The sequence below is a fragment of the Aotus nancymaae genome, unplaced genomic scaffold, assembly GCF_030222135.1.
Source record: "Aotus nancymaae isolate 86718 unplaced genomic scaffold, 86718_ANA_hifiasm-v0.15.2.pri h1tg000089l, whole genome shotgun sequence".
NCBI lineage: Eukaryota > Metazoa > Chordata > Mammalia > Primates > Aotidae > Aotus > Aotus nancymaae.
Window position 1 is genome coordinate 20,550,796 of NW_026988504.1, and position 13,212 is coordinate 20,564,007.

General features: G+C 42.4%; 1 protein-coding gene across 16 annotated transcripts in view; it reads left to right on the top strand.

The window, feature by feature from the left end:
* KANSL1 (KAT8 regulatory NSL complex subunit 1) overlaps positions 1–13,212 on the top strand; it is a 211,417-nt gene that overhangs the window by 190,450 nt on the left and 7,755 nt on the right. For 10 of the 16 annotated variants that reach the window (XM_021673729.2, XM_021673735.2, XM_021673730.2 and 7 more), the window contains 3 exons: positions 10,719–10,901; positions 11,388–11,576; positions 11,914–12,062. In XM_021673729.2, the coding sequence (XP_021529404.2) occupies positions 10,719–10,901; positions 11,388–11,576; positions 11,914–12,062 (521 nt within the window). The remainder of the gene's footprint in view (positions 1–10,718; positions 10,902–11,387; positions 11,577–11,913; positions 12,063–13,212) is intronic. The other 6 variants (XM_021673736.2, XM_021673737.2, XM_064369351.1 and 3 more) reach the window with 1 other exon arrangement.

The following is a 13,212-nucleotide window of genomic DNA, read 5'->3' on the forward strand; positions in this document are numbered from 1 at the left end:
GCAACTCAGATACGTTCATGGTAAAACTTTCTGTCAACCAAGTCTTCTCTTAGAATCTTGCAAAAAGACTGCAACAGATCCACCAAACCAAAAAGTGCCACTAAAAGATTGCAAATTAATATGAAATTTCCTTCTAACTCCTCAAGTAGCTAGGAGGGATCTGGGCTCAGTTGCCTCTAGTCACAGTAATCTGGTCCTTAATAGCCTTAGTATATCTTTAAAAATATTTTGTCTGGGCTGGGCACGGTTGCTCATGCCTGTAATCCCAGCACTTTGGGAGGCCAAGGCAGGTGGATCACCTGAGGTCAGGTGTTCTAGACAAGCCTGACTGACATGGTGAAACCCGTCTCTCTACTAAATAAAAAAAATTAGCTGGTCATGGTTGTTCATGCCTGTAATCCCAGCTACTTGAGAGGCTGAGGCAGGATAATCATTTGAACCCTTTAGGCAGAGGTTGCAGTGAGCTGAGATTGCGCCATTGCTCTCCAGCCTGGATGACAGTGATACTCTGTCTCAGAAAACAAAAATATTTTGTCTGTGTGTGCCATGATATAAAATAGGATGGACAGCATTGTTCTAGGAGAATATCTCCATACTGGCATTTATGTGGTAACATGATAGCTTTGCAGGGTATAGATAATCACAAATCTTCATTGTTAGCTTGTACTGTCTTTCTAAAGTTTGCCTACCTGTTAAATCTGTGTGTCTGACAGACTTCCTTTCCCACCTCCCTTCCCATACCTGCACCTCTCCCACTTGACAAAAGTAGAGCATTTCTCTTGGCCATATTGAGTCTCACTATGGGTCTTGCCCCAGAGTACAAAAATGTTGAGGCCAGGTGTGGTGGCCCATGCCTGTAATCCCATCACTTTGGGAGGCCAAGGCAGGCAGATCACTTGAGGTCAGGAGTTCGAGACCAGCCTGGCCAACATGGTGAAACCCTGTCTCTGCTAAAAATACAAAAATTAGCCAGGTATGGTGGCACATGTCTGTAATCCCAGTTACTTGGGAGGCTGAGAAAGGAGAATCGCTTGAACCTGGGAGGCAGAGGTCGCAGTGAGCCGAGATCATGCCACTGCACTCCAGCCTGGGTGACAGAGCGAGACTGTTTAAAAAAAAATACTTGATTTTTAAAATCCAGTTCTCAGCGCCTGAAGGAGAATCTTCCAGGTATTAAGTAAAAAGATTTTGATTTTAAAAAATGAAGATAGAGATATCTCACTCAGTAGAGTTCTGTCAACCAAGTCTTCTCTTAGAATTTTGCAAAAAGACTGCAACAGATCTACCAAACCAGAGGGTGCCACTAAAGGTTTGCAACTAGGAGATTTCCCTCTAACTATTCAAGTGGCTAGGATGGGTTTGTGCTCAGTTGCACGGTTCTCTTCCTTATCTGTCTTAGAATAAATATTAAGAGAGTTAATAAATAAAGTCTGATTAGCTAAATAAGTTTAAAAGATTTTTTCCATTAATGAAGCTAAATATATTTACATGCCAAAATTTTGATAAAAATCTTTTTGAAGCTTATGTAATATTCAAGCAAATACAATCTTTACAACTTGAAGAAAATATCTTTACAACTTGAAAAAAAAAATCTACTGACTATAAGTAGCCAGCACTTTCATAATCTGTATTGGTTTCATTGAGTTTTCACATAATCTCATGATCTTTTCCCAACCTACAGAAAGTAGGAATTTCCTCTCCAGTCATTCTGATTTGGTGGTGTGTGTTTGTTTGGGTTTTTTTTTTTTTTTTTTTTTTTGAAATGGAGTCTCACTTTTGTTGCCCAGGCTGGAGTATGATGATGTGATACTGGCGCACTGCAACTTCTGCCTCCCGGGCTCAAGCAGTTCTCCTGCTTCTGCCTCCCAAGTGGCTGGGACTACAGTTGCACGCTACCATGCCCGGCTAATTTTTTTGTATTTTTAGTAGAGATTGGGTGTCACCATGTTGGCCAGGCTGGTCTCGAACTCCTGACTGTAAGGTCTGTTCTCGCCGAGGACGAAATGAAGAAACTGAGGCCAGCACGAAAATAATCCAATGCAAGGGGTTTTATTCAGGCTCCCGGACGAGGTTCTGCGGCCCGGACAGGAAGGGCCGGAGAAGTCGCGCGGACTCCTCTCAGGCACGGGGTTTTATAGGGAGTGGAGGCGTCCGATTGGCTGTGGCCAAGGTGAGTGGGACAAAATGGAGGGGAGTGTGACCCGGATGAAACAAAATGGAGGGGAGTAGGACCCGGATGGTGGGGAGTGGGGCCCAGATAGGACAAAATAGTAGGCAGGGAGTGGAGCCTGGATGGGACAAAATGGTATCAGGTAAGTCCTGATGGGGCTTTTTTTCCCAGGCTCCCGGCGGGGGGGAGGGGGAGGAGGAGGCGTGTCTGAGCTCCCGGCAAGGGAGGGAGGCATGTCCGAACTCCCCGCGAGGGGAGGGGGCGTGTCCGACCGCCCCACGAGGGGAAGGGGCATGTCCGAATGCCCCGCGAGGGGAGGGGGCGTGTCCGAACGCCCCACGAGGCAGCCAACCTTACACTGACTTCAGGTGATCTGCCCGCCTCGGCCTTCTAAAGTGCTGGGATTATAGGCATGAGTCACTGCGCCTAGCCTACTGTGTTGTTTTATCTGTATGTTAATGAATTATGTTACAGCTGTTTGCATATTTGCTTTCTGTTAAATTTTAGGGGCCAGGCACAGTGGCTCACACCTGTAATCCCAGCACTTTGGGAGGCCAAGGCGGGTCGATGGCCTGAAGTCAGGAGTTTGAGACCAGGCTGGACAACATGGCAAAACCCCATCTCTACTAAAAATACAAAAATTAACTGGGTGTGGTGGCACATGCCTGTTGTCCCAGCTACTCAGGAAGCTGAGGTGGGGGGATCAGCTGAGCCCAGGAAGTCTTAGCCTCAGTGAGCCGTGATCGAGCTACTGCACTCCAGCCAGGGCAACGGTAGTGAGACCCTGTCTCAGGTTGGGGGGAGATGTAATTTTCCTTAGGATAAGGGCTCCATGCTGTTCTTCATAATACCTCCCAGATAGACTGTAAGTTTTTGGTAGGAGAATAACTGAGATAGGAGTCTAAGGAATGAAAAGAATTACATGGGGTGTAAGATTTACTTGCTGGTATGAGAAAAAACATAGAAGTGAGTGGGCATATTAACTTTTTTTTTTTAATTTATTTTTTAGAGACAGGGTCTTGCTCTGTGCCCTAAGCAGGAATGCAGTGGAGTGATGATGACTCTCACTGCAACCTTGACTTCCTGGGCTCAAGTGATCCTCCCACCTCTGCCCCCTAAGTATCTGGGACTACAAGTGTGCACCACCACAACCAGCTTTTTTTTTTTTTTAATTTTTAAAGATGGGTTCTTACTATATCGCCCAAGCTGGTTTTGAAATTCCTAAACTCAAGTGATCCACTCATCTTCACCTTGGCCTCCCAGAGTGCTGGGATTACAGGTGTAAGCCACCATGCCCGGCCTGAACTTTTTCTTCAAGGGCCACATGGTAAATACCTTAGGCTTTGCAAGCCATGTAATTGATGTCGGTTCATGTCACGACTGCTCAACCCTGTCATTGTAGCACAAAAGCAGCGATGGACAATATGTGAACAAGTGGACCTGCTTAACTAAAGTTTATTTATAAAAACAGTCATTGCTAACACTTATCCTAGAGAGAATCCTTCTGATTGACAGTTGATCAAACATTAGCTAACTGTAATCCCCTGTTCTGTATCTGTTCTTTAAATGATTGAATTTCTGGCCACCTATATCCAGTAGATATCAGAATTTTTGGCTTTTGTTACCAAAAACCCCTCTGACTGTGATAAGGATGTCATGTAATATTCCTGCTGCCATGTGATTTCTTGTAAGAGAAAGGAAACAGAAAATCTGGAACACATAGATAGTGAGGAGTTGGTGGAGCAATAAATAAACCTGAAAACAATGAGTGGAAAACCCTAAAACATTTTCCTCTGTGCTTCAGATTCCATAGCCACTGACTTTTACCTTCCCTTGGTGTTGGATTTATAGAGTCTATGCAACTGCAGTTATTATTTGTATAGTATTTTATTTACAGTTTATAGTACTCTTCTCATGTTTGTCCATTTGCTTTTTTCAGAAATCTTGCTTTTTTTTCTTTGGAGACGGAGTCTCACTCTGTCACTCAGGCTGGAATGCAGTGGTATGATTTTGGCTCACTGCAGCAAGGATTTCTCAGGATCAGGTGATCCTCTTCTTCAATTTCCTCAGTAGCTGGACTACAGGTGCGCACCACCACACCTGGCTAATTTTTTGCCTTTTTTAGTAGAGAAGAGGTTTCACATGTTGCCCATGTTGGTCTCAAACTCTTGGGCTCAAGTGATCACCCACCTTGACTTCCCAAGGTGCTGGGATTACGGGCATGAGCCACCACGCCCTGCCCAGAAATCTTGTAAGGTGTTACATAGTTTTAGTGCTCAAAGAACAGGCTTGGTAAGGTTGTGGCTTATTTAAAACTAAATGCCTAATGAGTTTGAATGCCTTCACAGTTCAAACCCAGATTAACTGATGTCTGTCCTTCCTTTTGCTGCATTTCAAGTTCCTTTCCAGACAGATTATTCAGAGAAATCAGATTTTTACCCTTTCTGGGATTCTGTCTACAGACAGAGCCACCAGGAACACTTAGGAACATTTGTTGGGTTATTCTCTGAATTACTGTGTTGAATTTTATAGTCTCATACTTGAAGAAGGACAGGAAGCCCTGACACTTAAGTGCACTCATTGGATATTACCTGCTAAACACAACATCATTTATTTGTCAACAGCATTACCACATACTGTTGCAGATAATCTCCCCAACCCTCAAATATACCCAGACCGTGTGTCTGTCAGCTCCTGTTCCATCATGCAGCAGCTCTAAGAGGTTCCATTTCCTCTGAACACTTTCTGTCCTGCTGACTGCATTACATCATAGATCTGACATGAATGCTGCCCTGCGGCATACCTTACACCTCCCACACCATCATTCCAAGCAACTATAGGCAGCAATGAGGGGGAATGGAAAGAAAGATAGGGAACACTCCTTCTTTTCTAGTCTTTATGATTTTTATTTTCCTACCTCTAATCCTATTTTTCTATCTATGTTTCACACATATACAAAGAGCTTCTGGCCATGGCCCTGGGATTTGGATGAGAAAGTTGGTCATTAAATTTTCCTTAAGAGACTATGGAGGGAAAAAAAAAAATATATATATATATATATATACACACACACACACACACACACACACACACACATACACACCCCCATGGAGGCTCTATGAACTATTTTATTTGCCTGTGGATTAATTACACTTCAGTGGGTTGACTTGAAGACCTGATTACCATATCTAATATTGTTTCTGTTGGAATAATTTTGCTTAGATCCAAACAACTGCCACATTCAGAATGTAGTCCATTTGGAAATTGGAAGACTCCCATGGTTGCAAAGATAGCCAACTCCAAAGGGCACCATTCACATAATATTCTTTGTAAATAACACCCCCCAAAGTATTGGGATTCCCTGTACATCACTGTATAGCATAACAATAAGAGCAGCTTGGCATACTACTGTGTGGGTCAAACACTTGTGTGGTAAATTTGCCTACTGGGCCACCCTTTACAACCTCTTCTCTAGAAGATGTTTAAAAGTGGCAGGATTTCCAACTTTTTTTTTTTTCATAACAGGGTTAAAAATGATTTTGACTCATTAATTTCTGTGGATGGTTAGTTACATTTATATCAAACGTAAATGCAGAAATTGTTTGAATGTGATATTTTCTCTGGCCCCGTATGACAGATTTTTTTTTTTTAAGTAGAGTTTTAATGCTGTTTCCTATCCAGTTTGTGTAGTTTGTTAGAACGACAACCAACTGCTGCTCTTCATCTTGGAGTTTGGTCTCACACCTTGACTGTACCTCAGCCACTCTCATTAAGTGTGTTTTGGTGATAGAAATTGAGAGACTGTGTTACAGCCAACTCTTTGCCTGGCTGTGGAAGGTAGAGAGACTAGAGTATAATAACCTGTTAGTATTCCAGCAGGAAGGGGGCTTTCTTTTCTTCATCACCTCAAGTAATCAAGTCCAGTTAATCCTTAGTTGGAAATGCCGAGGATATATAACCTTGGGGAAAAGCTTGTTAACTTTGTAAAAGGGGCTTAATAAGAGCACCACCTGCTGGCCATGAAGATCTATGGTATTTTGAGAGAGCTTGCCAAACCCAGCAACTTCCTAGCAGGAGGAAGAAGTGAGCATTACAAAACACCCTTAAAAAGTGCGCCTGAGAAAATGGTGGAAAGTAATGAGCCAGACAGCCAGGCGAATCATGGAATGTCAGACCTTAGTGATCCTGAAGTTGTCAGGGTCTTCTCATTCATCTTTCGTTTTGTTTGAGGGAATAATAACTTAAGGATGACATTAGTAATTCGTCTTATTTTCCTGTTATTTACCTGATAAGGATCTGCATCCTCTTCTCTGAAAATAGCAGTGTACCCATGTGGGTATGGAATGTAGGAAGACCTCTAGCTGAACGGATCTCTGTTGTGTTCTCTTCCATTTCATGTCCCTTTCTTTGCTTACTTTCAGGTCCCATATCCAGTCTATTTCAGATTTTAAACTTTACAAAACCTAGATATTATCACCTGTTAGTATGTGAACTCAGACCAGCAATTCCTGAGAGATCTTTTTTTTTTTTTTTTTTTTCTTTTTTGCTGACCGGGAGATTTAACTCCCCAAGCAATTAAAAGGCAACACAGCAAACTTGTTGTTGTTGTAAATTTTCTGCAACTGTCTAACAAAGTTTAGCATCCGGAGTTCGGTAAACTGTTTATACTGGGTTTAAAGAGGAATTGCTCTTGATTCTGCTTTAATATGTCAACTCAAGGGCACAAGGGTAGTGTTCCATGACTTGGGTTCTACAGTGTGCCAAGTATTGAAGAGCATTTAGTTGAGGGGAAGTATTTAGGAGTGGAGTTTCAGTTGAAGAGTCACCTAGCAATCATGTAATCTAGCGGTAACTAATAGATGTCTTTTCTTGTGCCTGCTCAAATTAATTGATTGTAACTGTCTGGAGTTATTTAATGTATTGTTTGGGAAGAATCTGAGGTCTCCAGTACAACAGAAAAGACAGCTGTGTTTGGAGCAGAGGGTTAGAGAATGTATGCTAGAATGTTGCTAGCCCTAATCTAGCCCCACTGCCTCATTTCACAGGAGGTGGAACTAAAGCCCAGCTTAGTAATTTGTTCTTGCTTTCTCCTTCTACTCAGTGACAGAACCAGGACCTGAATCCAGGCCTACTTATTTCTAGTCATTGCTGATTTCACTATAACCAGGTCTCTCAAATCCCTGTCCGTTTTTTTCCCTGGCTTCATTTTCAGGTTTGGGAGAACAATGGGGGAAAATAAAAGGGAAAAAAAAAAATCTGTGCTTTTGGAGTCCATTACACAAAATATACACAGCCTTTGCCAAGTGGGAGTAACTGCTCTGCTGATAAAGGGATGTTGTGGGATGGACAGGAAGTGACTGTCTCTCCTTTCTTGAGCCTCTTTTATATATTCTAGCTCAGCCCAGCTTTCAGATTGTTCTACAGGGCGCTGAGTGCTTCTAGACAATGCTTTATTTCCTAGGATTTGGTATAGCTGGGTTTGTTTTTAAGTGTGGAAAAGAATGAGTATGAAAAACATTTGAGAAGATAGCAGTGTCCTCAGAGACTGTGTCTTTACACTTGCACAGGTAGCAAATGTTTGTTTTCATTAAAACTTTAATAGTTTTCCTAATGTGTTTCACTGTCATAAAGCCCAGGAGTATATTCTTAGAGAAATTGTGGAGCTGGGGCTGCTTACCCACTGGGAAAAATCATCCCTGAGAATATTAGCTTTTTTTTTTTTCCCCACTCAGGAATATTTTCATTCCAGTTCTGGAAGGCCTAACATTCAGTGTCATGAAATTCATCATCTGTACCATAGGCAGGCCTGGCTAAATTTGTTTTAAACTGCAGAACTGACTTGAAAAATATCTTGTACTGTCCATTTATTGGGAATAATTTGAGAAATAACAGATTTTGCTACAGAATCCTCTCCATCCTCTGGGTCAGTGAGTAGCTTCAAGGTATATCGTCTAAGAGTATGGGTTATTTAGGGTTGTATAATCCTGAGTTTGAATGTTGGTTGTTACTTGTTAAACTGTGTAACCTTGGACAGAGTTAATGTACCTTTCTGCACCTGTTTCCTATCTTTAAAATAAGCATAATGGTGCTTGGCTCATGGAACCGTTATGAAGATTAAGTGGCACACACATGATGATAAACACACAGTGCTTGCCAAATAATAATGGGTTCAGTAATGTTAATTTGGACCTCTCCTCCCTGCTTTCTTAACCCCAGTTCAGATTGAGCATATCCTCTGTGCTACCTGGGAGCCAAAACCCCATAAGCTTTTAGAAAATATATTAGACAGTATAAATTTCTAATAGTTCTAGAAGATATGCCATCATTGACTGGAATTTGTAATGATTTTTGAAAGATAGAAAAAAGACGAGATAACTATGGAGAAATAAATAGAAAAACAGCCCAAAGCTTATGCCAGGATTAAGTAACTGTGAGGTGGGAACTGTTTAGAGAAGGTTTTTGACCCAGAATTAAAGGGCAGAAGGAGAAGTGATAGGACCTGGGCATTTGTCTGGGTGATAAATTTGGACTCATTTTGGAATAGCTAGGTTAGATTTTCCTTTCCTGTCCTCTCACCCCACCGGTGCCTTCTTCCTTCAAGTAGTGGTGTTTCATTCTATTCTGAAGCAGTGGAGAGGGACTCTGGCTAGAACTTTTGAGCATGCCCCAGGTGGTTACTGATTCCCAGGAGGAACTGAGAGGTGAGGAAAAATGTGCTGTCCTTTAGATTTAAATATTCCTGGAAAGCTTTGCAGAAGCCTGAAAACAGATTCACACCTGTATCCATGGTGGTGAAATGTCAGAATATTGAAAACATAAAAAGAAAAATATCAAAGTTATATCACCAGAGGTTCTAGTCAGAGTAATAGGCAAGAAGTAAAAAGGAATACAGATTGGAGCTGGGCGTGGTGGCTTATGGCTGTAATCCCAACACTTTGGGAGACTGAGGTGGGCAGATCACAACGTCAGGACATCAGGAGTTTGAGACCAGCCTGGCTAACATGGTAAAACCCCGGCTCTACTAAAAATACAAAAATTAGCCAGGCCTGGTGGTGGGTGTCTGTAATCCCAGCTACTCGGGAGGTTGAGACAGGAGACTCGCTTGAACCTGGGAGGCAGAGGTTGCAGTGAGCCGAGACCACACCATTGCACTCCAGCCTGGGTGACAAGAGGAAGACTCCATCTCAGAAAAACAAACAAACAAACAAACAAAAAAAACAGATCAGAAAGTAGACGGTGTACTTAAGTCTGTAGAAAATCCTACTGAATAAACAAGAGAAGGCCTATAACGAAGTAATTTCACAGGCTTACAAGGTCATTATATAGCAATTTATTGTATTTCTATATACTAATAAGAACTGGAAATTGAAATTTTAAAAGGTATTATCTTTCCATCTGAGACTTCGTCAGCCTGGCTTTCACTGTCCATATTTCTGTCAGTATTTGGTCAAAACCATTTAACAAGTCTCTTAGTTTCAAACTTTTCCTCATCTTCCTGTCTTCTTCTGAGCCCTGCAGACTCTTCCAGTTTCTGCCCATCAGAAACATTCATTCTTAGGAATAAACCTAACAGATTTAAGACCTGTATGTCGAAAATTACTAAACACTGCCAAGAGAAAATCAAGACAAACCTAAATGAAAGGGAGATACCACATCAGTAGATTGAAAGATTCAGTATTGATGGCAGAACAGACGGAAGTTCTAAGTTGATCTATATAGAGTCAGTGTAATACCACAAGTTTTGTTGTTGTTTTTTGCAAAAGCTTAAAAGGCGAAAACCAGACCACCAACAAGTAAGAAAGAAAATGACTCCTTCTTAGACAACACTGGATATTAGAATACATGGAAGAATAGCTTTAAATGTTTAAGAGGAAAATGGTTTAGATCTAGAAATTCCTTTCCTAAAGGAATTACTCAAGGATACATTCTTGGGAAAAATCTAAGAAAATGGAAAGATAAGAAACAGCATAAAAAATAATTCAGTCCAAAAGATGTTGATTTGTGATATTGAACATTAACTAGTCAGCTAAAAATCCCCAATAATCTCATGATGGGAATTGGCCAGGCGGCAGTGGAAGGAAGGAGAATGGTATGTACTTCTTATTTGGAGAGAGGATGTAGTACTCAGTACAGTGCCTGATAAGATAGACAGTGAATATTGTTGAATTGCATCCTGATTAACTCTATAGTGATAGAAGTAGGCTTAAATATGCTTTTAAATCTCTAGAATAGAAACAGGATGTTAATTTTCAAACCAATAAAGTCAACAAACAAGGATACAAGAACAAAAACTCCCATCAACAAAACAAAAAGGTGTTTTGTTTTGTTTCTTTTCCCTTGGGACTTGAAAGTAAAAAGCAAAAGTGACCTGCTTGCAAATAGAAGAATCACCGTCAGTAATGTTCACATAAACAGATCTTCCATATGACAGCACTTCCCTGCCAAGTGTCAGGCCACTGGGCAAATTAAAGAAGGGTGGGGTGTAGGTCTTGAACACTAGAGAGGCCAGGTGTTTGGACTAACCTGTAGCATTTTATGTTTCTTGCAGATGTTCCCACAAGCCTGCATTTCCAGAGCATGCTGAAATCTCAGTGGCAGAACAAGCCTTTTGACAAAATCAAACCTCCTAAAAAGTTATCACTTAAGCACAGATCACCCATGCCGGGCAGTCTGCCAGATCCAGCTCGTAAGGACAGGCACAAATTGGTCAGCTCCTTCCTAACAACAGCCAGTAAGTGTCGGGGAGCCAGGAAGTTCCCCAGAGTGTCAGTGATTTTTCATTCCTTTTATATTCTCAAATGTGTAGTTTGCATGCATGTTGGGGTTGGGAGAGGCAGTTGACTGATACAAACTCAGCTCACAGTGACTGCTGCTGCTTGTGTTGGATGCTCTCAGATGGACTTCGGGAGCTATTGTAGACACCATGGATCTTGGGGCAAAACTCAAAATGCTCTGTGAACACCCAGCAATGGGATGGCATTGGGTTCATCTACATGCAGGCTGTCTTCTGTATCCTGGTGTCATGTTTCTCTGGTTCTGGGCTCCTTGTGCCTATCCTAGCTATTGTGCTATTTACTAGAAATTTCAGTCCTGAAGGACTGTCCTGCTGCCCTGGGTATACAGCATTGGCCTAGAGAGAACTCGAGAACTTGGAACTCAAATAAGAAAATATTTGAGAGAACATATTTCACAGCTCTTTTTCTGTTCCCCTCTTCAGAGCTGTCCCATCACCAAACCCGGCCTGACAGGACCCACAGGCAGCACTTAGACGATGTGGGGGCCGTGCCCATGGTGGAGCGAGTGACAGCGCCAAAAGCAGAGCGCTTGCTCAACCCACCGCCACCCGTGCATGACCCAAACCACAGCAAAATGAGATTGCGAGACCATTCATCTGAGAGAAGTGAAGGTAGGGCCAGGCCCATGGCACCTCTACCTACAACTGCACCTGCTCAGGGCTTTCTGGGGCAGCCTAGGCTTCTCTTAATTGCCCCCAGCTTTGTCCTTCACTTTCTAGGAAAGCAGAGTAGAGGGACGCTACTGCTTCTAAATGCAGGTCACTTCTTAACTGCTACAGCAACTTCTGCCTTGCCCCTACTTCCCACAACTAGTGTGCTTCACCTTTTTATCCTCTAGGCGTAGAAAACATTTTTTGCCTTTAACGTGTATTGCTGCCATTCCAAGCTTGTGTTAAAGTAACGTTGGTTAAGATAACCATGTATTTCTCTCTTTTCTGTTGACTTCAGTGTTGAAGCATCACACAGACATGAGCAGTTCGAGCTACTTGGCAGCCACCCACCATCCTCCACACAGTCCCTTGGTGCGACAGCTCTCCACCTCCTCAGACTCCCCTGCACCCACTAGCTCTAGCTCACAGGTTGCAGCCAGCACATCGGTAAGTACCTGTGTGGGGTTGGCCAGACACCCACTCTGCAGGTCACAGCTCACTCAAGTGGCTCCAGAGGACAGTGTAGAGGGTGGGTTATAAAGACCAGGGCATTTATGGGAACTCAGCTCATCATTGTGTATGTATGTATGTACCATTTTAAAGTCAAAGTCACGGTACTTGACCTCCTGTTGTTTTTCTTGAATTGTTTTTCACAGTAGAGATGGATTTATGCTGAGCCATCCATAGAAAGCTTCATGTAGGGACAAACTCTTAAGGTGACTTGTGACTATTCAAGATCTGTTGGACTAAGTTTCACACAGGACTCAACAATTCCATAGCCCTAACCCTGTTGGCCCAAGAAGTGAACATGAGAGGAGGGGTAGAGGGGAGATTCCCATGGGCATTGGAAGCAGTGTTTGATTTCCTTGGTTTTACTCTCCGGGTGAGTGGAGGTGGAGTACTGAGAATAAACACTGGGCGTGAGGGTACCAGAAGAGAAGGGAAGGGAGAAGGCAGAGTCCTTGCTTTTTAGGTACACAGAGCAGGTAGATCCAACAGGCCCCATGGCAGGACACTTGGCATGCACACACCATATTTTACAGTACCACACTTCATCTGGAAGCAGTTTCCACAGCTGTTCCAGACACATTTCCTTTAATTTCATTCTAATATTTTAATTTCTTAAGTATGCCCTTTTGAACGTACATACCTGTAGCTGCTATGTACCTACTGTATGATTCTTTTGTATAGTAATTATAATAATGGTAATGGTGATAGTAAAACTCCACAACTGTAATGTTTATTGAACACTTACTACATGCCAGTGCTCAGTGATTTACATGGGTTACATGTTATAATGCCTTTTGAGGTGTAGGTTGGTACTGTGGATTTCATATTTTATGCATGAGAACTGTCACGGCAGCTTGTGAAGGTTATAATTATGATTCAAACTCAGGTAGTCTGACTGCAGAGCCAGCTCTCTTACCATTACACTACGCAGGCTAAGCCTGGGTGAGTATTGCAGAGGCACCCTAGGAAGTTCCTTCAGAGCCTAGATCAGGAAACTTCTAAGCTCACAAAATGTACGCACTAGGCTCCTGTGATCAGTTAGGAATTCACATTGTTCTCTCTTTGCTCTTACAAATCATTCTTTTCC